General features: G+C 44.0%; 1 protein-coding gene across 2 annotated transcripts in view; it reads right to left on the reverse strand.

Moving 5' to 3' along the window:
• The window catches only part of IL17RA (interleukin 17 receptor A), a 264,599-nt gene that overhangs the window by 19,158 nt on the left and 219,135 nt on the right, over positions 1 to 26,306 (reverse strand). For both annotated transcript variants that reach the window (XM_078673656.1, XM_078673657.1), the window contains 3 exons: positions 24,503 to 24,580; positions 914 to 1,010; positions 224 to 319 (listed from right to left, as the gene is read on the reverse strand). In XM_078673656.1, coding sequence (XP_078529782.1) covers positions 224 to 319; positions 914 to 1,010; positions 24,503 to 24,580 — 271 coding nt within the window. The remainder of the gene's footprint in view (positions 1 to 223; positions 320 to 913; positions 1,011 to 24,502; positions 24,581 to 26,306) is intronic.

Here is a 26,306-nt window from a genome sequence, read left to right on the forward strand (position 1 = left end):
AGGAGGATCTAGATATTTTGTTTTTACATTTTAACTGAGGCTGCAGTTTTCTTTCAGAGTTAGTACATTTTACTAGAAATATGCAAGAAACTGTACTCTGGAATGTAAAAATCGTACCTGAATTAATAACGTACAATAGAAGGTGAGTGTCTTCCATATTCGGTTAAAAGTAAGTCATGCTCAGATATTATTTGTTCCCCCCAACAATCATTGCGATTCTTACCTGGCATCACCACCAAGAAGATTATCCCAGCAGTACCCAAGCACACCAGCAGGGCACAAGAAGCCATGATGTACCAGTGATCTCGACCAGTGAGACCTTTGAAGCAAAGAGATGTGTACCAATTAAGTTAGTGCTAGGTGGAGTGGGGCCTACCCAGCCTCGCCATGCAGTGCCTGCAATGGATAGGCATAGCTAAGCCTTAAAGAAAATGCATCTTCCCTCTCCAGCTGTACCATGATGAGGCAATGCCTTCCCAGCAGATCATTAACGCTTGGATTGTAATGTCCTTATCTGGCTTTATTAGAATGAGCCCCTTTCTACTGCCAGCCCTGAATAGTCGGCTTGCCTTCTTTTTTCAGTGCTGATATAGGCACAGAATGCAATCTCTTCGGCAATATCAGTTCTAAATAAATTGCAATGAGTCCCGGTTTTCAAGGTGGTTACAGCACTGGGCTGCTACACACGCAGTTGTTTTGGTTTTATTGGGTTGTACGGCCAGGCAATTTATGTACGTTATCACATTATACCCCTCCCACCATCAGTTTGGGCATGAAATTAAATCACTTCATCGTAATCCTCTGCCCCACACTCTCAAGGAGCTTAGAAAGTCACATCCGCCCCATTAAGAAGCAAGCCATTTGAATGAACACCGCTGTGGAATGTAGGCTCGGCATTGGAAAGACAGCTCACCTGGAGAGATTGTTGGTTGAGGCGGAAATGTTGGGCAGGGAACTTGAGTCACAATTCTTGGGCAATCACTGCCACAACCAGGAAAGAACCCCCAAATCTGTCAGTGAAAAGGAACAAAAGCGGCATCAAAGTCTGGTCTGGGTGGCTGCACAATGGGAAGAGGGAGGGGCCAACATCAACTGCCTAGGTACAAGATAATGAGTTCAACAAAACCATCTAATCTACATGTAGGGGTATTTGGATAAAATATCGAGTTTTTAATATCAAGACACAGCAATATCTGAAAACAAAAATGGGGATACAAAAGTATCGGGATGAAGAAATACCGTTGTCAGAAATATTGTTTTTTATGTAAATAATATTGGTCTTTGTTTTTAATGTTGTTTTCAAAAACATAGTTGTTCAGAATATCGTTTTTTTATTATTTGAATCTGTCTTAGTGCATATGTTAATTTTATGTGTTATTATTGTTTGTATACTTGTTATTAAGTTTTTTAAAGATAGGCTATAATTTCAAGTGATTTCGATTTTTTAATTTAATTGCAAATAGTACTTTATAGCGTTGAAGCGGGTTGTTGGGTTAGTAAGGGGCAAGGCTAATACATTTTTAAGTAAGTATGTCGTCGATATTAATTTTGTAGATTATATGATATTGTTTTATTTTAGTTTTATTTTAGGAGCGGGTTGGTAGGTTTATTAGGGTTAAAGGGTGGGAAGTTAATAAAGTAATAATTAAATATAATTTGTTAATATGAAGTAATAATTTTATTGATTAATAATTATGTATACTGTATAATAAATCTATATTTTCGTTATATTTTAGGTGTGGGCTGCTGGATTTGTAGGGGTATAGGGTGGGAAGTTTGCTAAGTATTATTTAACAATTATTATTTGTTAATTATTTAATCGATTATTAACTATGTAAACTATGTTATACTTATTTGTTTTAGGGGATAGGGTGGGAAGTTAATTAACTAATAATTACATAATTATTTTCTAATTGATTGTTATTTATTATTTAAATTGTGTTTTATTTTTTAATATATATATATTATATGCAAAATAATATTAAGAGTTTTATATTTTCTTTAGGGTTATTCAAATATGTAACGTGTTTGAAGTGAAGCACTTTCCCAAACTGTAGCACAGACTAGAGTGGGAATAGTAAATCTGCCCCCCTCTGAAGTCCAACGCTTTCGCTACTGTTGCACAGACTTGAGTGGGAATAGTAAATGTAACTAAGCATGGGCGTAAAATCCGCTCCGCTCGCGGATTTTTCGGATTTTCGGCAAATTCGCAATCCGCGAACGCTCGCGAATTTGTCGAAAATCCGTGAATCCGCTCGCGGCGGATTTTTTGCTTGGTTGCGGCGCGCGGCGTGGTGCACGGCGTTCACTTTCCGTCATTTAGCGTTTGCCGAGTTGTTTTTCTCGATCATATTTTGAGAGTGCTGCGCCATTTTGGATCTTGCTGCGTGTTCCCGCGGGAGTTTGGCTCCCGCGAATACGTAATCGCGGCTTGCCACCTTGCACAGCACATCTCGCGAGAGTTCGCAATTGCGAACACGTAGTTGCGGCGGAAAGGAACAATCTCGCACTTGCGATGTAGAGATTTTGCAATTTCGCACAAGAAAATCACCAGCAAACAGGATAAACCTTCAGAAAATGATGATTTTTATCAGAATCACTCCTCAGGTTGACATTTGCATGGCCTTTCTTTTTGCAAGGAGTCCATTTTGGGGGGGGGGGAGGAAGGAAGTGCCCCACAGTCTCCAACTTCCTGTTCCTGTCCAGCAGGCTCCTCCCAGTGCTTTGTCCATCTCCTGTTCACTTTCATTTGGATCTGGAGCTGGAAGGATTACTTTTTGTGGGTGCTGCTGGATATTTGGATTTGAGGCCTTTTTGACTGTCTTTGGATCACTTTTGGATTAGAAATCAACTTTCACAAGTAAGTTTGTTTGGGGCATTACAGTTGCTGCAAGTACAATTTTGGAACTTTTTCAGAAAATTAAATAAATTATATTGTGGGTAGCCACAGTATCCAGTAGGACCAGGGTTGGTTATGGGTGCATGATACAACTGTTTTGTTGAATTTAAACACCATTGAGGCCATGGATGGGCTGGGATTGTGCTGATTTTTGTCGTTTTTTTGGGCCTGCTGGTGGGGCCCTTTGCCCAGGGGTGGTGAGTGTTGCATGGGCCTAGTCTTTCTGTGGGGTGTCTTCTTGAATTTAAACATAATTGAGGCCATGGATGGGCTGGGATTGTGCTTATTTTATTGTTTTTTGTCGTTTTTGGGGGGCTGCTGGTGTGGCCTTTTGCTTGCCCAGGGGTGGTGGTGGTGCATGGACTGAGTGTGCCTGTGGTGTGGTCTCACTCTCTTTGATGTAAACATCATGGATGGCATTGGATTGTGGTGATTTCTGGCTGTTTTTCTGTTTTTTGGGGGTGTACTGTTGATGTGGACTGGCCATGTGGGTGGTGGTGGTGGCCATCTTGAGTGCTGGCTGGTACAGGCAACATGTGCTTGGGGTGTAAGGGGGCCATTTTGAGGAGAGGCAGTGTCTGAGGCCTGCACTTATTTTGCCTACTTTTCATCCCTTATGCCCAGGGGTAGTGAGTGTTGCATGGGCCTAGTGTTTCTGAGGGGTGTCTTCTTGAATTTAAACTCTATTGAGGCCATGGATGGGCTGGGATTGTGCAGATTTTATTGTTTTTTGTCGTTTTTTTGGGCCTGCTGGTGTGGCCCTTTGCCCAGGGGTGGTGAGTGTTGCATGGGCCTAGTCTTTCTGTGGGGTGTCTTCTTGAATTTAAACATAATTGAGGCCATGGATGGGCTGGGATTGTGCTTATTTTATTGGTTTTTGTCGTTTTTGGGGGGCTGCTGGTGTGGCCTTTTGCTTGCCCAGGGGTGGTGGTGGTGCATGGACTGAGTGTGCCTGTGGTGTGGTCTCACTCTCTTTGATGTAAACATCATGGATGGCATTGGATTGTGGTGATTTCTGGCTGTTTTTCTGTTTTTGGGGGTGTACTGTTGATGTGGACTGGCCATGTGGGTGGTGGTGGTGGCCATCTTGAGTGCTGGCTGGTACAGGCAACATGTGCTTGGGGTGTAAGGGGGCCATTTTGAGGAGAGGCAGTGTCTGAGGCCTGCACTTATTTTGCCTACTTTTCATCCATTATGCCCAGGGGTAGTGAGTGTTGCATACTTGCATGTCCCTAGTCTTTCTGTGGGGTGTCTTCAATGTAAACATCATGGATGGCATGGGATTGTGCTCATTTTTCTGTGTTTTGTCGATTTTTTGGGGTGTATAACTGAACTGATGTTCCTCTGTCTTCCATTGCTTTTAGGTGCACAAGAAGACTCAAGAGAACCACCAGTGCCAGGAAGAAGTCCTGCAGCGGTGTGTGCAGCATAACGTCACGCGACGTCACGTCTGGACACAGAACCCTCTGCAACTCGTGCAACTGCTGCCTGCTGACCTGCTCTGAAGAAGATGGCCCCAAAAAAAGTAACCCGTAGCTCCTCTAGCAAGAAAGGTGCCAGTAAGGAGCAGAAGAAGCAAGTTACCAAGGACACTGGTGTGCCGCCCGCCCCTTTTTTTGGGAGTAAAAAAAAAAAGTATGCCTGCAGCAGCAGCAGCGGGATCTGCTGGGGACCAAGCTGGCAGCAGCACCCCCGCTCCATTGGGCTCAGTGCCACCACCACCACCACGCCAACTTAAGTCCAAGCCCTTGAGTGCTGCAGAGGCAGCCAGTATAGTTGTTCAATCACCATCGACCAGTGATGTTGGCTCATCGCAAGAAAGCAGCAGCAATGTCCCTCAATCAACACAGGTTGTTGGAGCTCATCTGACGAGTGTTGAACAACCACAGCCGCAACAACAATCACATGTGCAAGTACAAGCCCAAGTACATGTGGAAGGAGAGGCAGCGCAAGGAGATGCGCAAGCAGAGGTGCATGGAGGGTCACAACAAGTGCCCACAATAGTTGTTCCTCCCGAAGTAGGGGCACATCAGGAAATCGACAATCAAGGCGAGGTATCATTTGAGGAAGCCACTCCTCCTGATGATCCTTCATTGTCTTCCACACCCCTAGCAAGGAAGAGATCAAGGGTGGTGTCTACATCCTCTTCAAGCACACCTCCTTCTGATGATACGGATCAAACTTGGGAACCAGCACCACAGCCGTCTGAGAGTGAGGCACACCATGATCCAACAAAGGTAGTTAAGCGTAAAAGGAAGCTCGTCCAAAGTCTCAGAGTTATGGAGTGTGATGAGTCTCAACAAGAAGTGGCGGATACTGCTGCTGATGAAGACTCTGCCAACGACGACCCAGTCATCATAAAGGTCACTGCAGCCCCAGCGGGCATGCAGCAAACAGACATTTTGACCCTAGCCCGAAGAGCTGCTGAGCGTGATGATGATGATGATGTTGTCGATGAGGAGGCAGTGGAAACACCACAATCATTGGAGTTAAGTAGTACACCAACTCGTCCCGCTTCCATATTTCTTTCTGGCAAGAAGAGACCTCCGTCAACCTCGACCTTAATTAGTGGCGGTGAAAGTGCAAAACGTACAAAAGTTGGGCAATCCACATCCTCCACTTCATCTGGCATTAGCTTCATGACCACCACCACCAGTATCGCCGCCTCCTCCATGTCCCACAGACACTTCAAGTCCCCAGTTTGGGACTTCTTTACTGTTTGTCCCAAAAATCCAAAGTTTGCCATTTGTACCATTTGTAAGCAAGCAGTTAGTCGTGGTAAGCCAGGTACCAACTATGGTACCGGAGGCCAGAGAGGTCATCTTAGGAGACAGCACACTGTCAAATGGTTTGCGCACCTAGATGCGATCAAGAAAGGCCAAATTCAAGGAAACGTTGATGTTTCATCTGATGATGACGAGCAGGAAGAAGACGTGTCAAACACTTTCCTTACACCCAGTACCCCTGTCAGCAGCACACCCAATGTGAGGCACACTAAGAGTGTTGGAGCGAGTGAGACACCAACGCACAAAAGTTCACCAGCGAGCAAAATTGGGTCAACGAAGTCATTATCAGCCCGTAAATGCTTGGTCCAGGGCAACATTAGAACAATGCTTACTTCAGACGTGCCATATGAACGCAACCACCCACTGACGCGTCTGTATAACACTAAGCTGGCTAAAATGCTAGCTGTGGACCTTCTACCTTTTTCTTTTGTAGAAGCGGTAGGTTTTCTTGAATTAGTGGCAACGCTCTGCCCTAAATGGAAGGTTCCGAGCCGGTTCTATTTTGCCAGAGTTGCGGTTCCAGCACTACATGAAGATGTGCTGGAGGCGATTGGGGCAGCTTTGCAGAAGAGTGCTGTTCACACAATACATCTGACAACAGACATGTGGACCAGTGGCGCAGGCGCTGATTACATGTGCATCACTGCACACTGGGTCTCTTTTTCAGGTGTTATAGCAAAGCTAAACGCAGGTGTTGACCCGGACAAAGTTTTCAAAGCTGCTCGGAAACATGCAACACTAGCCATGTTTGGCTTGGAGAAAAGTCACACAGCAGAAAACCTTTTGGAAGAGTTTAACAAAAAGGTGTTGAAAATGCTATCCCCCCTAAAACTCAAGATTGGTTATGTTTCCACGGATAATGGCGCCAATGTAGTTAAGGCCATGTTGAAGGGTGACCATGTTAGAGTGCCGTGTTTGGCGCACTGTATCAACCTGGTAGTTCAAAAATTCTTGATGGATAAACAGAGTACAGCGTTCGAGGTAATGGCCACCTGCCGCAAAATGTGCAACCATTTCAGCCATTCTTTTAAGGCCCGGAAGCATCTGCGGAGACTGCTATTTATACGTGGAATGCCAGTGAAAGCACTCATCCAGGAGGTGGCAACACGTTGGAACTCAACCTTCTACATGCTTGAGCGTCTGTATGAGCAGTATACGGTACTCGATCACTATTTCTTCACAGAGGGTACATCTCAGAAAGAGGACCTGCGGATGAGTGCGGCGCAATGGGACATAGTTAAAAGCCTGACAGACATGCTTCGTCCTTTTGAGTTCTTCACGCGTGCAGTCAGCCAGGAGGACTGTAATTTGGGAAAAGCTATCCCATTGTTGTGCATGCTGGAGCACCAACTGATGGCGGTGTCTTCTGACTTTGAAAAAGATGAAGAAAAAAAAAGACCATTTTATTTTGTCTGAGAAATTATTAGAGCGCCTACGTGGTGATGAACGTCTTGAAAAGATCAAGTCAGATCAGCATTACATTTGTGCTACTATTCTGGATCCACGCTACAAAAAGGCGCTGGCAGGCGAAGCATTCTTTCCTTTTGCTGATGCAGATGTTCAAAAGTACAAACATTGGTTAGCCTGGTCAGCCAAGAGGTATGAAAAAGAACGGCAGGTTATTGAAGGAGAAGCCAGTACATCAGCATCAGCATCAGCAGGCCATCCCCAGTCACAAGAATCCACTTCTGCACCTGTGGCTGGGGCACAAGTGACCTCTCAGCCGTTAAAGACACCGGCAACTGGATCATCTGCACCACACACAACAAAAACAGTGGCTGTTGTAGAGGATTGGCTAAGTTTGCTTGGGTATGGTTCTCGAAAAAATGTCACAGCCACAGCAAAAAGTAAGCAAAGTGGAGGAACCGTTGATGACCTTGAGTCGATGGTGCAGGACTATCTGAATGACTCAACAGAGGTCTTTCTTAATGATGAGCCATTGCAGTATTGGCATGGCAAAAAACAATTGTGGCCACAGCTCTTCAACCTGGCTATAAACTATTTGTCTTGCCCACTCGCAAGTGTGTCTTCTGAACGTGTTTTCAGTGCTGCTGGTGGCATTGTAACTCCCAAACGGAGCCGCCTCTCGCCCAAAAATGTGGAGCGGCTGACAATGATCAAGATGAATCAGCACCTCATACCACCAGATTACAAAGTACGAGAAAGCACGCCGCATGAAGACGAGGAGGACGGCAACGTAGATGAGGGGATTTGTTCTCTGTTCGGTGGCACTGACCTCATCCAGCCTGAATTCGCAGAGTATGATGACGAAATCTTGTTCTTATTCCCTGACACCGAGCCCTGAAAATGAGACAATCAATCAAGAACTTTCTTTTTCGTCCTTTTCACTTTTATTCCTGTGTGCTTTGTGTCTCTCTTTCTTTGTTTTGCACAGTTAATTTAATTCAAACTTTAATCACCTAATCCCAAAAACAAGACCATCATCAGAACTGTCTTAACTTGTTTGCTTATTGATTTGAAGGTGCCGCAGTCTACATTCCTCAGGTTCACAAGTTCTGAAGAACATGCTCCTCTATCCTCCTCCTCCAGACTGCGATTTCCCTCCAAGCAGAGTGCTGGATTACGCCCAATGAAGAAAGACTCAGCACTTGTGGGGGTGTTGTACTTCTTTGCGGGTGAGTTGACGGATTTGGGCCCATTGCTGTGAAGCTCTAATAATGGACAAAAGTGTTTTGGACCAAATATGAGGTGGAAATTTCTTGCCGTTTTTGCTGACTTGCTTGCCTTTGAGGTGCTCTTTGGCGGGGTTCCGGGTGTTTGTGGGTAATTTTTGGTGTCTGTCGAAGCACTGCTGCGAGCCTGCGACAGTCTAATCTTGATTGCATTTGCTTTTCAGGAAATCCGTGGTGGAAAACAGGAGTTATGATGATTGATGATGATGACCTAGCTGAACAGCGCCGCATTTGGACCGAAGGCCGAGAGATATTGTAAGTATGAGATTTAGCTTTTTCGCTGTTTGGGGGTGTTGTCGGGTGTTTTTTTGCGGGTGGGTTGGCGGGTCTTGCCTGGGGCATTCCTGGGAAGGTCTAATACCGGATAGAAGTGTTTTGGACAAAATCCATAAGGAACAGCCTTTTTTTTGCTATTTCTTCTGACATCTTGCTCAATGTAGCGTTTTGGGGGGCTTCCTGCTGTTCGTGGGTGGGTTGCGGCCGGGGTCTCTGTCGAAGCACTGCTGCGACAGTCTAATCTTGATTGCATTTGCTTTTCAGGAAATCCGTGGTGGAAAACAGGAGTTATGATGATTGATGATGATGATGACCTAGCTGCACACCGCCGCGTTTGGACCGAAGGCCGAGAGACATTGTAAGTATGAGATTTAGCTTTTTCGCTGTTTGGGGGTGTTGTCGGGTGTTTTTTTGCGGGTGGGTTGGCGGGTCTTACCTGGGGCATTCCTGGGAAGGTCTAATACCGGATAGAAGTGTTTTGGACAAAATCCATAAGGAACAGCCTTTTTTTTTGCTATTTCTTCTGACATCTTGCTCAATGTAGCGTTTTGGGGGGCTTCCTGCTGTTCGTGGGTGGGTTGCGGCCGGGGTCTCTGTCGAAGCACTGCTGCGACAGTCTAATCTTGATTGCATTTGCTTTTCAGGAAATCCGTGGTGGAAAACAGGAGTTATGATGATTGATGATGATGATGACCTAGCTGCACAGCGCCGCGTTTGGACCGAAGGCCGAGAGACATTGTAAGTATGAGATTTAGCTTTTTCGCTGTTTGGGGGTGTTGTCGGGTGTTTTTTTGCGGGTGGGTTGGCGGGTCTTGCCTGGGGCATTCCTGGGAAGGTCTAATACCGGATAGAAGTGTTTTAGACAAAATCCATAAGGAACAGCCTTTTTTTTTGCTATTTCTTCTGACATCTTGCTCAATGTAGCGTTTTGGGGGGCTTCCTGCTGTTCGTGGGTGGGTTGCGGCCGGGGTCTCTGTCGAAGCACTGCTGCGACAGTCTAATCTTGATTGCATTTGCTTTTCAGGAAATCCGTGGTGGAAAACAGGAGTTATGATGATTGATGATGATGATGACCTAGCTGCACAACGCCGCGTTTGGACCGAAGGCCGAGAGACATTGTAAGTATGAGATTTAGCTTTTTCGCTGTTTGGGGGTGTTGTCGGGTGTTTTTTTGCGGGTGGGTTGGCGGGTCTTGCCTGGGGCATTCCTGGGAAGGTCTAATACCGGATAGAAGTGTTTTGGACAAAATCCATAAGAAACAGCCTTTTTTTTTGCTATTTCTTCTGACATCTTGCTCAATGTAGCGTTTTGGGGGGCTTCCTGCTGTTCGTGGGTGGGTTGCGGCCGGGGTCTCTGTCGAAGCACTGCTGCGACAGTCTAATCTTGATTGCATTTGCTTTTCAGGAAATCCGTGGTGGAAAACAGGAGTTATGATGATTGATGATGATGATGACCTAGCTGCACAGCGCCGCGTTTGGACCGAAGGCCGAGAGACATTGTAAGTATGAGATTTAGCTTTTTCGCTGTTTGGGGGTGTTGTCGGGTGTTTTTTTGCGGGTGGGTTGGCGGGTCTTGCCTGGGGCATTCCTGGGAAGGTCTAATACGGGCTAGAAGTTTGTTGGACAAAATCCATAAGGAAACACCAGTTTTGGCACTTTTTGTAAGTTAGGGTTCGTTAGGGTTAGCCCTAGCAGCAGGATTGCATGTGTTTCGGGGGGTTCTATTGCAACGCAGTTCTGTTGTTGTAGAGCACTGTTGGAGCGATGCTGGCTATGGATACTTTTGCTTGCTTGCAAGTGGTTTGAATACAATCCACGGTCTGTATTTGGGCCTACTGTTACTTTCAAAGTACGTTTTGTAACCATTTTTCTGCTAGGCATCGTTTTTGGAGATCTGATTGGGGTTCTTCTACATTTTTGCGACTGGCTTTAGTAAGGGTCTTGGTGGGAGCATTGCTGGGAAGGTCAAATTTTGTTCTAAAACACAGTTTACAGTACACCTACCTTGAGGGGAAAGATCCGCTATAATATTTTGGCCATACTTATTGATCCTTAAAAAGGTGACTCAGACAGAGCACGCAATTTCAAAAATATTGTACTGTCTATTAGGGAAATCAAAGTGTCACTTTTTGAACCACACAGCGTACATACCTTTTATTTATTTATCAGTGGTATTGTAATAGCACTTCCTGTTTTCCGTTCAATAATTACAGGCCGGGTTTCAGTCAACATCCGCCAGGCAGGCAGTGGACAGGGTGTCTTCTGTCAGTGGTCACCAGCCACATTGATGGACGAAGCGTCAGCTGGAATGGAGGAGTGCCGCCAATAAGAGGAATTGTTTGCTGCATGCAACTTACTTACCAAATTCAACAGGACAACTCCAACAACATACGCAATACAGATACAGTATCCATTGTTGTCTTTTATTCTATGAGTGTGACTGCATGTGCTTACCTTTAGTTTGTAACCAAAGATTGTCTGTATCTTCAATTATTGTTTGTCCATGCTCTGCTTTTTTTTTCTTCTCTCAACAAAACCTACCCAAAAAGAAACCCCCATTCCCATCCATTTTACAAACCCTAACCCTCTTCCCCCGGGCTGTGTTGTTTTGCTTGATGTCTGACTAAAATGACATCAATAATTCCACACACTTGCTGGGGAGGATAAGGTCATAGCAACAGGCTGGTGAAGGAATACGAGGATATCTTCTAGACTTACTCAGCTTCAGTACTATATCTTCTAGTAGTAGTAGCCAATGTCAAATAAATTCAACGCAAGTACTAGTTATACTTGCAAGCAAATACTTTACCATTTGTTAGGCTACATTATGGCACTGTTCTAGTGTACTGTCACCTGCTATTTTCTCGATCGTACCGTAACCGTTGTAATGCTACAGTAAGGAGGACAAACAAGGTTTCGTTTTCTTTTTTTCCATAGGCATGCAACTGCCACTGTGTCACACCACTAGTACCACCGCAATGAGGAAATGTCACCCGCCCAGGATTGACAACGTTAATCCCCATTTCACCTGGAGCCAGCCCTGGGCCTAGCACTAATTTCTAACACAAATTACAGGTAAGATAAGCGTTTGGTGGGAGGTAGTATAATGGAGTATTATTTCGGAGTAGACAAGAGATTGACGGTTGTACTACTAAAGTCCTACGACTGTTCAGGAAAACAAAGTTACTGTTACACCCCCGCCCCCCACCCACCAGACTGAAAAGCAGTAAAAAACAGGTATGGTCAGATAAAGTTTAAAAATATATTTATTTAGCCCTAACAAAATAATCTCCCTCACCCACCCTAACCCCAACGATTGTCTTTGAAACGTCCCAAAACGATCCCAACTCCCAAATCCCACCCCCCAAAATTCTATAAAAAAAGGGCAAGGGACACTCCACTACTGGAGGGTGCTGGTGCTGGTGCATGATGCGGCATGGGCATCATACTCCTTGCGGAGGGTGGCAAGCTCGGAGCGGAGGCCCTTAACCAAGTTCTTATACTTCAGGACCTCCTGCTCCAGGTTGGACATGCGGACTCGTAGGCGGCGTTGGCGTTCCTTGCAGCTCCTGTGGGGGACAGCTGGTATTTCGGTTGCTTGGCGGTGGCGGTCGTCTTTCTTAGCCCGGCTCGGTCCCGCTGGCTTAGTCACGGAGGAGGATGCAGTGGTCACAGTCGAGGATGTCGTTGTTGCCCCGCTCGACTGCGTGTCCTCCTCCTCCTCCAGGGCCACCAGCCGCCGATATTCGGCGACAGTGGCCTCCAGCCTCCGTTGTCGGGCCAATCTAGCCTGCTCCCTCCGTGTTGTTGATTTGGAAGGAGCAACTATATGAAGAAAGAAAGACATAGTCTGTAACCAATGCCAGTGCAGAGGGGCAGACACAAGTAGCCACACACTTGTATGAAGTGCGGAACTCGGCTAGATTGGGTGCAACTACAGAGAAGCGGAGTCTCTGAAAGCTTACATGCATCGGCAGTCATTCTAACTAGCTAGGGAAAGCAAGGGAAGTTTGGACCAATCAACGAGGGAAGCTGGAATAGAGAAAAAAAGTGAAAAGTGAGAAAGGACTCCCTGCCTGCAGACATAAACAAACACAACGGCAGCCATCTTACAAGGACTGTTTTTTACACCATACAAAGAGCAGAACAAATGTCAACAGGCGAATAAGTAATAAGCACCCTGAAAGTACAACTTCTGGAGGTAAATGAGGAATTAATTATGCAAAAGAGAAGCCATTTCAGTACTATTTATTGAAACTATAAATGCACGATTCTAGATCAGGGATTAAAAGAAGTAAGAAATAACATTCAGCAGTGTGGCTACCTAGAATAAAACGGAATAAGAAACTCCATAATACATACAGAACGAAGCGAAAATGAGCGAAAGATACCCTGAATCTACTGGCTTGAGTGCCCAGAGTATAAAATACCCCAATAATTTAACCAAGAATGCAGCTAAGAAGTTTAAACACAACTTCCTGAGGAAAAACCCGGATATACTATTCGCAGACCTATACTTTAATGCAACCAATGGTACGAAAATAAATGACCTCATATTCTATACATTCAGAGCAGCTAAATGGCGCAATGCCATCACAAGGATGCTTACCATAAAAACTACGAAAAACATTCCTCACGGCCTAAAAATGTCAACCACAACGTCACAAAGATGCAGAGCCGAACTTAGCATCACGATTTATAAATCTGGAATAGTGCTGATACAAGCAGCAAATCGAGATCTAGAGAGATTTGCCAAGACTTTCCTATCGATAAAAGACTCAATGGACGACACGAGCAACCAACCTCTCCTAACCCCACCAGTAGACTCTCTAGACACTCACGGTGTCATCATCAGAGACGCAATTAGAACCAGGAGCCATCATGCGCCAGCATCAACACCAGTGACTACTCAGGTAAAGTTAACTGGTCCAGTAAGGACATCACCAGAGAACACGACTAGAAGAACTGAGAGGTCTACCCATCAAACAAACAAAGAACATTACCAACGCCCAAGAGAAGATTCGTCCCTACTCCCGAACCATGAGGCCCATCAAGTAGATCATACACTTGCAGTGAGGATAGTACCACCTAACAACCAGGAATTGGAGGAGACAGAAGATATCAGCCTTCCTACATCCCAAACCCTCGCCAGCACTATACCAACTTCGTACACACCTCCAGCAACAAACGAACTACCAACAACACAGGACTCATCTAACTCCATCAACCTCTCTTCACATCACGTTCCAAAAATGAGAAGAGTTGAGCGGATGTACAGATCGGCAGCCCCAAAGAAATCTCACCAGAACAAGAAGGACTTTAATAAGCTTCAGAAAATAGTGAGCAAGCTAGCACAAGCCACTATGAATACCGTACAGGCGTTAGAAAAAATCAAAGAGTTGACGGCGAATACTCACGCCAAAGTCACGGATATCCAAAATCTTGTTCATGCCTCACATAGAAAGAGCAACGAGGCGGACATGCGTTTAAAACAGAGAGACAACCGACCAGACAGGACGAAATCATTATCTAAAGAGGAATTGCGTTACCTAATCCGAACATATGACCTATCGGACCACAAAGAAGATGAAAGAATCAAAACAGTCCCAATAGACGCTAACAGAACAGTGAGAAAAAACGACAGAACATCCAACCCCCACAATTTACAGCACATACAGCTAACACCAAATGAAGCCGAAAATGAGAACGCTAGTAAAAATGAAAAACATCTATCCTGCCTACTACTCAACTGCCGATCAGCAACCAAACATGCATCGGACATAGCGGACCTCATCCTCAACAAGGACATTGACCTGGCAATCCTTACAGAAACTTGGCTCACGGAATCCTCATCCCCAACCATGGATCTGTTGATACCACCGCAATTCAACGTTTTGAGACTGGATAGACACGGAAAGCTAGGGGGAGGGATAGCCTGTATTCATCGATCTGACATAGAGGTTAAACAAATTCAGGCCGACCCACTTGAATCCTGTGAGTATCTTGGTCTTAACATAAGATCAACTAACACTCAATGGTGCAACCTGCATTCTTTCTACCACCCACCAGGAGATAACTCAAAGTTTATAGCAGAGTTAATGGAGATCATAACAGCTAACTCTAATGACGCTGCCAATAACATATTTCTAGGCGACTTCAACCTGCACTGGGAGAACTGCAATGACAAACTGGTCAACATGCTAAAAGGTTTCCTCACTGAACTAAACCTCACTCAAGCGTGCACACTGCCCACACATTCTAAAGGAGCGACGTTAGACTGGATAATCTCAAGAAACAAAGCTGCAACAATCCACTCCATAACACCATGTGACTGGTCTGATCATCACGCCATAATATTCATGATACCCACAACGAGAAAAGGTAGGACCAGGCAACCGTTCAAGACCAAAAAATGGACTCGAGACACAAAAGAAACTAATATGGAACTACTGGTCGAAAGATGTGAAAGAGAATTAAAGCCACCCAACAACCTGGAAAATGTTAATGAGCTGACGGAACACTACATAGCAACTGTTGAAAATATCATTGATAATACCATGCCATTAAAATTGAAACGAATCTCTGAAAAGACCAAAAACCCGTGGTTCGACGAAGCTCTAAACGAATATAGACGCAAATTGAGAATGGCCGAAAGAAAATGGAGGCAACACCCATCATCTCCTGAACTGGAAGCCCTCAGAAAAACAAGGAAACAATATAATAAAAAGATCATCAACTCAAAAAAGGAATTTATAAGAGCAGAACTCGATAATGCCAAAAACAGACCACGAAAACTATTTGAAATACTAAAGGAGCAATCAAACAAACTAGCCAAAACAGTGCAAGAAAATTCTAAAACACCGCTAAGCTGTGATGAGTTCTCCAAATTTTTCACGGAAAAGGCCAAAGCCCTCGAAATAGAGCTTAAAAACTCGGCGGTGAATCTCCCCAACGATCCTCGGTCTACTAACGACGCCAACTCTACAACGGATTGCACCATGACAAAAAACAAGGCGAGCTGGGAAACATTCGAAATGTACGACCAACACATGATCGCCAAGACGCTCTCTGGAATCAAACCTAACAACCACTACCAAGACCCTCTGCCTGCAAAATGCGTAAAAGAGATCAATCACATCCTGATTCCAATATGGACCGGAATAATAAATGCGTCACTGTCACAAGGGATCCTTCCCGACTGCCTAAAAACAGGCCAAGTCGTTCCCATAATCAAAAAACCCACAGCAGATACATCAGATCCTAATAACTTTCGCCCAGTGACCAACATCCCTTTACTGGCCAAGCTGACGGAGAAATGTGTGCAGAACCAACTGACCCAACACATCACGAAATTCTCCTTGCTAGATGAATGCCAATCAGGATTCAGAGCAGGGCACAGCACTGAAACAGCGATTCTCCACATTACTGATGACGCATTACAGGCCCTTGACCAAAACCAAGCATGCTTACTTATTCTCCTAGACCTGTCATCGGCATTTGATACGGTAAATCATGAAGCATTACTGACCAGACTACGGGACAGGATGGGAATATCGGGAATAGTGCTGAAATGGTTTGAGTCCTTTTTACAGAACAGAACACAGCGCTTCCTGGTTAACCAATCAATCTCACCTCCTAGCCCTAACGCAATTGGAGTCCCTCAAGGATCGACCCTATCCCCAGATCTGTTCAACCTATACGTTGAACCACTCACAAAAATTCTCCAAAAATCCCGAATATCCTATCACATGTATGCTGATGACACGCAAATTTACGTAAAGATCGGATCCATAAAAGAACTGGAATTAATGAATGAGACAATAAAAATGGCACTTCAATGGTTAACGGCTAACCACCTGAAGCTGAATGCACATAAAACAGAGTTCCTACTTATCTCTCCACCAAGGAGCAACATAGAAATAAAGGAATGGATGAAAGTCATGACTGCGCTAAACTGCACCCCAACCCTTGTCAACTCAGCCAAATCTCTAGGAATCATCTTAGATGAGAATCTAGACATGAAAGCCCACATTAACTCAATGGCGAAAAGTGCCCGCTTTCACTTGAACTACCTAAGAAAATTGAAACCCTTCATCACAGAGTCAGACCTCAAATTGGCAATCCAATCCTTGGTAATCTCGAGAATTGAATATGGGTGCACCACCTTGGCTGGTCTACCAAAAACGTCCACAGCACCATTGAAAGCCTGTCTTAACGCTGCTGCAAGACTTATCACCGGAACTAGGAAATATGACCATATATCCCCACACCTGAAAGCATTAAACTGGCTACCATATGAAGCAAGAATCCAAATGAAGATAGCATGTATCACACATAAAGCACTACACGACAACACCCCAAGATATCTAGCAAAGAAAATTCAGTTGTCCGGTGGCAAGCGACCATCGAGGAGTGCTGAGGAGCTGCTACTACGACCAGCCTTCTTCCGAAAGAAAAAAACCTATGAAAGAGCGTTCTCAGGAGCGGCCCCCAGAATATGGAACTCACTCCCTCCAAACATCAGGAAAATCCAGAACCTGGTAATATTCAAACGGGAAGTGAAGAGCCTACTGATGAATAGATACATTACTTAGTGGAGATCACTGATCATGGATCTGCTGTACTAATGCCTTAGTTTAGATCAAGTACGATATTAAAATGGGAAGCACAGACTATAATATAACAGAATATGTATAAGAACAACCCAAAGGCCGACAGGAATGAATACTTGATTGAACAAGATAACAGCATCTTTCTCGAACTTATACCGTGCTACCTCATATCTGTTTATATATACATGTTTTGTTACTATTTAATCATAGAATATTTACTTACGTTAACGTCACATGTGGTACGAATATATATGTCATCTACCTCACTGCAATTGCTTATTTCTTGTTAAGCGCTCTGATACCCACGGGTCTTGTTCGCGCTATACAAAACTTTATAATAAATAAATAAATAAATAAATAAATGCTCCTTATTAATAACACAAAGTGATTGAGCCGAAAGTTGGGTCACAGAGTACAAGTAGCAAATTGAAAGCACAGTACATAACTATTGAGGACAGTATCTATGTAACCTCCCACTTCTGCATCCTTGCACTAACATTAGTGGTAGTTTAATGAACACATTCTACGACCACTATGGACTTCCATTACAGTCGACTATGACAGTACACCAGTCTTATTCTTCTTCTTCTCTCTTGTTAAGGGAAATTGGTACGTTATCTTATGCAAGCCGGCAGAATGACATGGACAGCACAGTGAACTTGCACCCGAGAAAAAAAGTTGCACACCATGATGAGTGAGACAGACTTGCGTTACTGTACCGGTCCAGTACATGCAGGTGGTGAAGCTATTACTTTTCTATTACGGGTGGCACTGAGAATACTCTGTTACAAGGGCTACTGCTTAATTAATTTACCTTTCACCCTACAGTGCAAATGAGTACTAGAAAAGGAAAATGAAGAAGCTAACTAATTTGATTATCTATCACTTCACATGGGACGTATTTGATGACATATGAGATGACTTTAGGTGCTTTGCTTAATATTGAGTGAACAGTGATACACCCACACATGAATGACGTACTACAAGTAAACTAAAGTTATTAAGAGAGGTACGGAGTGTCCACCGTAATAACCAGATATATGCTGTGATTGCAAACGCAATACAAAGTACTGCTACTATTCATGGTAGTATTGGACACATTTACAATTTCTTTTCCTTGCCTTCCCTGCACTGGAACAGACGTGCGGGTGCGGTGGTACATGCTCTTCAAGGTAACACTTACTTCACCTGGCGACCATCTACTCTCTCTAGATACACATGTGCTATCTAAGAGTCAGAGAATACCATGCTCCAGGCATCCATTCAGTCAAAGTATACGCACACATACAGTTTCTGTTTCACCCACCCAGGCTGCTGTCCTTCCACCCATCCTTGCTTCATCATTGACCCAGCCATGCACCATACCATATTCTTTCCTTCCCAGCCACCTCGGGGGCCAAGCAAACACATATCGTTCTTCTTTGCCAGCCATCATACAAGTTCGCGTCCCACTTACTTACACCCTTCTTTCGCTTTTCGTTCATCCTATCCATCACGTTCGTCTAAGAACTTATTGGGATTCTTCTCACCAAAAACTTCACAGCTAAGTCGAAGTACATTTCGAGGAGGCTACTACCTGGTTGATTTGTAATTGTAATACACCCGTGCAGAAAGCACACTATGCAGTCTTCAATCTCAATAAGTAAGGAATATATAGCTTACCTGTTTCCGCCACCACCGTTTGAACCCCCACAGGAACGTCCGCCGGCTCTTGCACCGCCTCCTCCCCAGAGTGCTCCGAGTCCTCGCCCAACACAGCCACCTCCGCGCTGGCCCCGTCACCAGATGTTACACCTACAAAGTACATTTAAGAATGTTAGAATACACCACTCACTACTATATAATATTTGGTCTAGGAGAAATGTTAAAAAAACAGAATACAATGTAATAATTTGTGACTGTCTACTCCATAGTAAAAATGTCCCATTTTCCAGGTAAGGCTGTTGTCTTGCTGCACTTTTATGCACAACTGATGAATGCTTGCTTTTGATTTTTAACACGCACCACTTTTTCTCCTAACAGACAGAAGTTTGACTCCTAAGAACACGACCAGGATCAAGTTCAAACCAGGTGAGAGCTCGGCTCGACCACAAGAAATGTGTCCAATTAATCGTCAGCACTAACCACTTTTCCGTTTTCAGTTAAATAGTTTTATGACAAAGTAGATTTTAATAAATGTGTTTACTTTTAATGAAGCTTTTAAACTTAAATAGACTCTGTGGTTTTTGTTCCTCCAGACTAGAGGGGATGAGCTAAAGGTTTTGGAATTTTTGCAAGCATGAGTGCCTCTGACACTTCTTGACTGTGCTGTGACTCCGTACTACTCTCTTGTCCTGCGTACGATAATCTAGAGATCATTGGGGATCTATAATCGGTGACTTCGGGAGCTGAATGACTCTGCCACACTATCTAGTCAGTAAGGAGACAGTGCATAGAGGTATTGCTGAATAGAATGGGAGTCCAATGGAATTGCCAAATGTCCAATCTTAGTTAGCTACACAGACAGACTAATAAGAATAGTCTAGTAATACCACAGGGAGTCATATTCGAGGCAGGATAAGAATTTATATCCAGTCTACAAGAAGATCAAAGACGATTTAGAAAAAATCGAATGAGGAACGCTAGGAAAAAATAGGTACTGTTTATTAAAATGTAAACTTACTGGGGCCAGCAAAGGAGCCCTCGCCTGCCCGATCCTGGCCTGCATCCTCAGCACCCTCCTCCTGTGTCCTCTTGCCCTTGGGGGGAGCTGATGTACAACATGAAAGAAAGAAAAACCAGAAAACATGGATGAGATTTTTCAACCAAATCAAACATTTCAAAAGAACAATAACAAAATATTTTGGAAAAATAGCAAATAGATAGACAACTATTCCACGGGATCTATCTCATGTGGTATACTACGTTATTCGTATTGCCTGATTTGCGGAACGTTGACTTAGAAAGTTCCTATGTAACTCAATAAACAGACTACTAAAGAGGTTTGCCTAGGCCTGGCACTGCAGCCAGCAGTGCGCAGCACGCGAAGTGACAGACAAAGTCCATCCTGCTTGCAGATCAGTGAATACTCAAACTATCAATCCACCCGCCACCACCGCCACTATTTCTTCTTATAGCCATGTGTCTAAAGGAAGGACTGGACTTCAGTCTGTTGGGGCTGATTTAGAAGTCCCTTGCGGAAGTTGCGGCTCATTTTCCTCCATTGTTGCGTGCCTTTTGTGACGCAGCGGCAGAACAAAAGACTCGCCATGGTGTTGGTGCGGCTTATATATTAAAAAAAAACACATATGGGCATATGGGCGATGCATCACGTTGTAAAGCCCTGCGCCATCAGGGGGCGTTCCGGCGCAAGGGAGGACGTACCTGCGCAGGAACGAATCCTAAAAGTGGCTGAGGGAAATCTACAAGATGTCAATCAGTCACTTTTAGGACAATGATGCATGACTCAAACCCTGCGCGCTTGAAGCCGACGTACGGCTTGATGCAGCATTGGGGAGATAGGGTACCCCAGAGCATTGCTGGAGCTGCGCCATCGTTGGCACGCAACTCCAGCAATGCGCTGCCTTTACGGCACAGATGCGTAAGGCTTCTGTGACGTTTTGGGCCAATGGGTGGTGGTGGCATGGCACACAATTACTGCCGCATCCCTGCTACTTTGCAGGGATGCGCCGGTAATTGAAAATATGACCCTTACTGTCTAGCATTACGCAGTTCTTATCTTTACACTACACTCATACATAATTTCTCAGGCCAATGAAATGCTTCTGAACACAACATACAAAACAAAGAAGCATAGTAGCAAGCAAGGCTACTGAGAAGGAGAGCAGTGCACCTGAAATGCATAGAAGATTTTGAAATATAATTTACCTCAATGTAATCGGCAGCATTATTGCTCTTGGTAAAGAACAAAGATTTGCAAATAACAGAGCAGGATAAAACAGAGTAGTAAATGTACTACTACTACTACTCACCAAGCCCGGGGACCTCTACGCCGAGCGCGTCCAGCAAGTCCCGCTCCCGGTCCATGACATCGGTCCAGCGGTGGGTGGCCTGGTTATATGTGCACCGGACCCCAGAGATCTTGTACATGGCCCGGCACACCTTCTCCCACCGCTTGCGACGCTCCCGGATGCCATAGCCAGTCGCGATCTTGCCGCCTCCCAGGATCGTCTTGGGGAGGCGGCGCTGGACGTGGAAGATCAGTGCCGCCACTTCCTCCGTGCTGAAGATCTCCCGCGGGACCACTTGCTCCCCCCTTAAACGCCCGCACGGGAGCCGGGCACGGGGTGCGGGACCCTTCCCCTTCTCAGGGTGCTTCCCGGCTCCCTTTACCATGGTCTGGGCAGAAATAGAGTTAAATGATAAACAAGAAATAGAATAGTGAAGAAGAAAAGAAAAGAGTTTAAAAAAGTAGTTTAAAAGTAACTAAAAGCTGCAGAAAACACAAAAATATAGAGCTAGAAAAATAGAGGGATAGATAATAAGTAAAATTAGATCAAAAAAACTTCAAACAAGCAAAGGATGGCAGAGATTGAGAGAGGATAGAGAAAGCATGCCCAGAACCATAGCAATGAATGAGAAACAAGATGGCCGCGCCCGTTCACGACCGCGTGGGTAAGTTCGCGCGAGATTTTCCTTGCGAGTACGCGCGAAATTGTACTAGCGAGCAGCACACTTTGCGAGATTACACATAGCGGCCGGAAACGGAATACGTCACGCAAACAAGATGGCCGCGCCCGTGTACGACCGATAGGGTAACTTGGCAAACGTATAGCTAGAAGCGCCTCGCGAACACGCGCAAGATCACGCGAACATACACGTCGCAAAAAAAACAATTTTGTATTCGCACGTATTCGCGGCTTCCGAAATCGATCTCGCACGGATTCGCGCCCCAAAAAACGCGCGAAATTGCAGAAAAAAACGATTTTAGCTAAACTGAAAGCAATGAGCAGGTGCAAAAGTTCAAACTTAACATTAGTAACATTCAAGGTAGTGCTTCCTGATGGGCCCCTCCAGAGTTTGCAACTATTCTATGACCCTGCTATGACCCAAACAGCAGGCTCATAGAATAGCTACAAGTAGACCATAAAGGTCCTGTGAAAAAAAAATTTCACTGCAACAAAAAGCAAATTACAGATAAGGAAGGAAGCAGGTGCCAGCCAGACTGGAACTTTCAAAATTACTGACACATTAATGAAACACAAATTAATTGATGGCAGTTGAAGAAGGGCAGGTGTGCTTGCTTTTTTCAACCACCATAATCTACAGTGATAAATAAACCTAATGGGTGGCAGTGAGGATGTACCAGAGGGTGGCATGGGTGTCCCAGAGGGTGGCAGTGGTGAAACAGAGGGTGCTGTGAACCTGTAATGATAAACCAGACGTAGAAACAACATAGTCGCGGCCGTTGCGAGCCGAAAAGTAAGTTCGCAATTGCGAACTTGTCCCAAAATCGGCGCGAACGCGCGCAAACACAAAAAACGGGAAAATCCGCAAATCCGCTAGAGTTCGCGGATCTTCGCGGATTGCGAATCCGTAAATCCGCAAGTTCGCGTACGCGAGATCCGCTAGATCCGCCCATGCTTAAATGTAACCCTTCTGAAGTCCAACCCTTTCCCTACTGTAGCACAAGCTGGAGTGGGAATAGTAATTTGTATCCCTCTGAAGTCCAACGCTTTACCTACTGTTGCATAGACTGGAGTAGGAATAGTAAATCTTACCCCTCTGAAGTACAGCTCTTTCCCTACTGTTGCACGGACTGGAGTGAGAATAGTACATTTAATCCTTCTGAAGTACAATGCTTCCTTACTCTTTATAATATTTTTGGTAAAACGTGTTTTTTGAGGGTTTTGAATTTGTAATATTTAATTTATTTCATATATTTTTATTATTGAATTGTTTATATTTTTATGGTTTTAGTGTGTATTTATTATATTTTATTTTCCCAGTAATACCTTTTAAAGAATGAAAAAATGTATATGATGTAAAAATAAATAATTGTATTAATGTTACAAATACATATATACACACACACACGTGTTTGTGAGTGAATATACATATAGAGTATTAAATATTAGTAGAATGTATTTAATTTACATGATATTAAATGTATATATTAAAATATTTTACAATTACTACTTTAAACTATTCATATTAAAGAATTAATATGTTTGTATACTTTTTGATGTTATTAGTGTCAACTATATTTTTTCCCAATCTTTTTGTACTTACCATTATAAGTATAGGGACACAATATTATGATAAACGTAATTGTTAACACATTTGTGTCAAACAATATTGTTTATCTCGATATTGTGTCAGTCATCCACAGGTAGGACATCTGGGAGCATCTGGCCACCTACTTGCAGAGATTACTCAAAGAACGACTGTACAAAGTAGGGTCAGGAGAGCTAGATCTATGCCACATTTCCAGCACATCAATACAAGATAAACTTTCATGCAATAATCATTCTAAAGAGAATATATTTACTTAGTCATAGACTACAGTAATTCACACAGGGAATGGTTCTGACATGTGTGCCATCTATTCCCTCCAAAAATTAAAGACAAAATGAAAAAGACACCTGTTGAAACTTGAAAGGCGATAATAATCACTCTGATATAAATAGAAACCGTAGATAACTCTTCTTTTAGTTAGATATACTGCACTGCTTTTCATACAGTTGCCCAATAAAATCAAACAAATGTTTATTTCTATAAATAGGGATGCATCTTACTTTACTTACACATCACCGTCAATGCTATGTAAAATGTTTCTTGTCTAATGATGAGGAAAAGGTGGGAGTAGAGGGTGCAAGAGCAGAGAAGCGCCCACAGACGTTAATATAACTACCGTAAAAACTGGAAGTCCAGGGATGAGGATTGAAAAAGGGGTATGCCTGGCTGGTGGTGTAAGTGTTCAGGGAACGAGTAACATTAACACAAAAGAATTCCTGTCTACATTCACTGACTGAAGTGGTTAGGTTCTGTGGGTACAGGAGGAGGGCGAGAAGAAGGTCTTACCTCCATTTGAACATCAGGCCAACTTTAAGTGTTTAGCAAATGTAATACTAAAACAATATTAGGGAACTAAGTGGCCACAAACAGGTAAAATGTGGTTACATACAATGTAACACATGGTTTAGGAGCACTGGAGTCAAAAAGGTGCATTATCAAAAACTCTAAAGCACATTCTTCGCACATTAATGCCCTTATCTTTCGAAACCAAATTGCTTACCTCGACTTTATACTGGCAACATGTTGTTCTGGCATCGTCCATGACAATTGAGACATTCACACGTTGGTGAGGTCCAACCTGCCAGATGATGACAATAGTGAATGTATAATAGCTGGTTTCTTAGAAGCATAACACAGCACCCACAAAATGAACCAAAATACAGCCAGGAAAGCCTGAATCTGGCAGATTTGTTTGCCACTGGTGTTCCCTCAAACTATTCACAAACAATAACTTTTCATGCCCTTCGATTTCCATTTGATCAGGAGGCATGTAATTGGCGGTGTGCCCCCTGTGCCTTTCCCCAGTAGGATAAGCACTTGTTGTTCCACAAAAATCATTTCAGTGCCATAGGAACCCCTCACCCACTCTGTGCTGTATGTAGAAACACACCTGGGGAGTCTTCTCCAGATGAAATGAGAAAAGGTTTACCTTCACACTGATATGCTAAGATGAAGTAGGGTCTGACAAACATGTTCCTTGTAATACCTGCGTATAGTAACCGCTATGTTCTTAGTTCGCCCAGGCTACTGCATCCTATAGGCCCTTCCTCTTTCATATCAAAATCCTTGACAATTAATAACCACTGCAGAAGTTTTACTTTAACCTCTCCCATCCAGTGCTTAATTTGTAAAAAAAACAAAAAAAGTGCAAGGCTGCCAGGAGGCCACTGAGCTTGCACCACCCATTGGCCCTGCCAGCGCTGCAAAGTACAGCATCAACACAACTACTAACCAACACACTTCTATAAGTGACAACTCAGATTAATCCTAGCCACCCAAATCTATAAGAATGGCTTGGGTAGCAGGTATTACTTCTTGTATTGTACATTCAGTTATTAAACATCTGTTGTGCTGAACCCAAAATTAGACAAACGCCACCATGGAGAGGACTGTCAGATGTGCAAGTGTTGATAAATAAGTGCCAGTGCCGGGCCACGGAAACCCCTGGCTAAAATTAAGCACTGCTCCCATCTTCTAAAGCTATCTGCTATCACTCTCTACACCACAAGCTGTGTAGAATATTGATAGTGTTTTAGCTTCTGGGGAACCTGAGCACAGTCAAAGAATTTAACCACCATACATGCATGGCCGGTGGCTGGGCAGATGACCTTCCATACCATGTGAAGGACTGCAGCACGAGATGTGCAGCGCTAGGTCAGTGGCCTTCAGCCTCGCTCATTATTTGGTTAGAGAGTTAGGCCAATTAAAAAAATTGTATTACTATATCTTGGTTGTTTTTGATTGTTCCCAAGAGTGCAATCACATTTTTCAGAAATCTGCTCACACACTGGCCATTTTCTGTGACCACTCTCTTTCTTCCTACTATTTCAGTTGCATAAAGGCACGTCATAGGTCCATATATTGTAGTCTGTTGATTCGCTTTGGCTGCTTAGCCTTCCACAGACCCGATAAAATTCATACTGTGCAGTGGATTTCTTGGGTGCCGCCATCTCGACTATGGATAGATACCATGCCCCATACACCGTAGTGTTGACCTTTATGGGTTGGCCTATCACTGCATCTTGGAGAATCCCAAATACCCTTCAACTTGTCTTACCATGGGTGTGGAGATACTCAAAAATACTAATAGTAGGCTGCATAAACACTATTTCTACGTGGATCCCACAGACATATATACTGTGGTGTTGTTTTCCAATGTAAAAATATCACAGTCAGCAATGGAGGACACCACCCACACCACGGCGATGATTTGTTTCTCAGCTTCATTAATAATGACCATATAATTCACGGTCTATTCTTCTCACATCCTGCTAGTAATTTCAGTATGTGCACCAGCAACACTA

This window comes from Lissotriton helveticus, chromosome 1_1 (assembly GCF_964261635.1).
Source record: "Lissotriton helveticus chromosome 1_1, aLisHel1.1, whole genome shotgun sequence".
NCBI classification, from domain to species: Eukaryota; Metazoa; Chordata; class Amphibia; order Caudata; family Salamandridae; genus Lissotriton; species Lissotriton helveticus.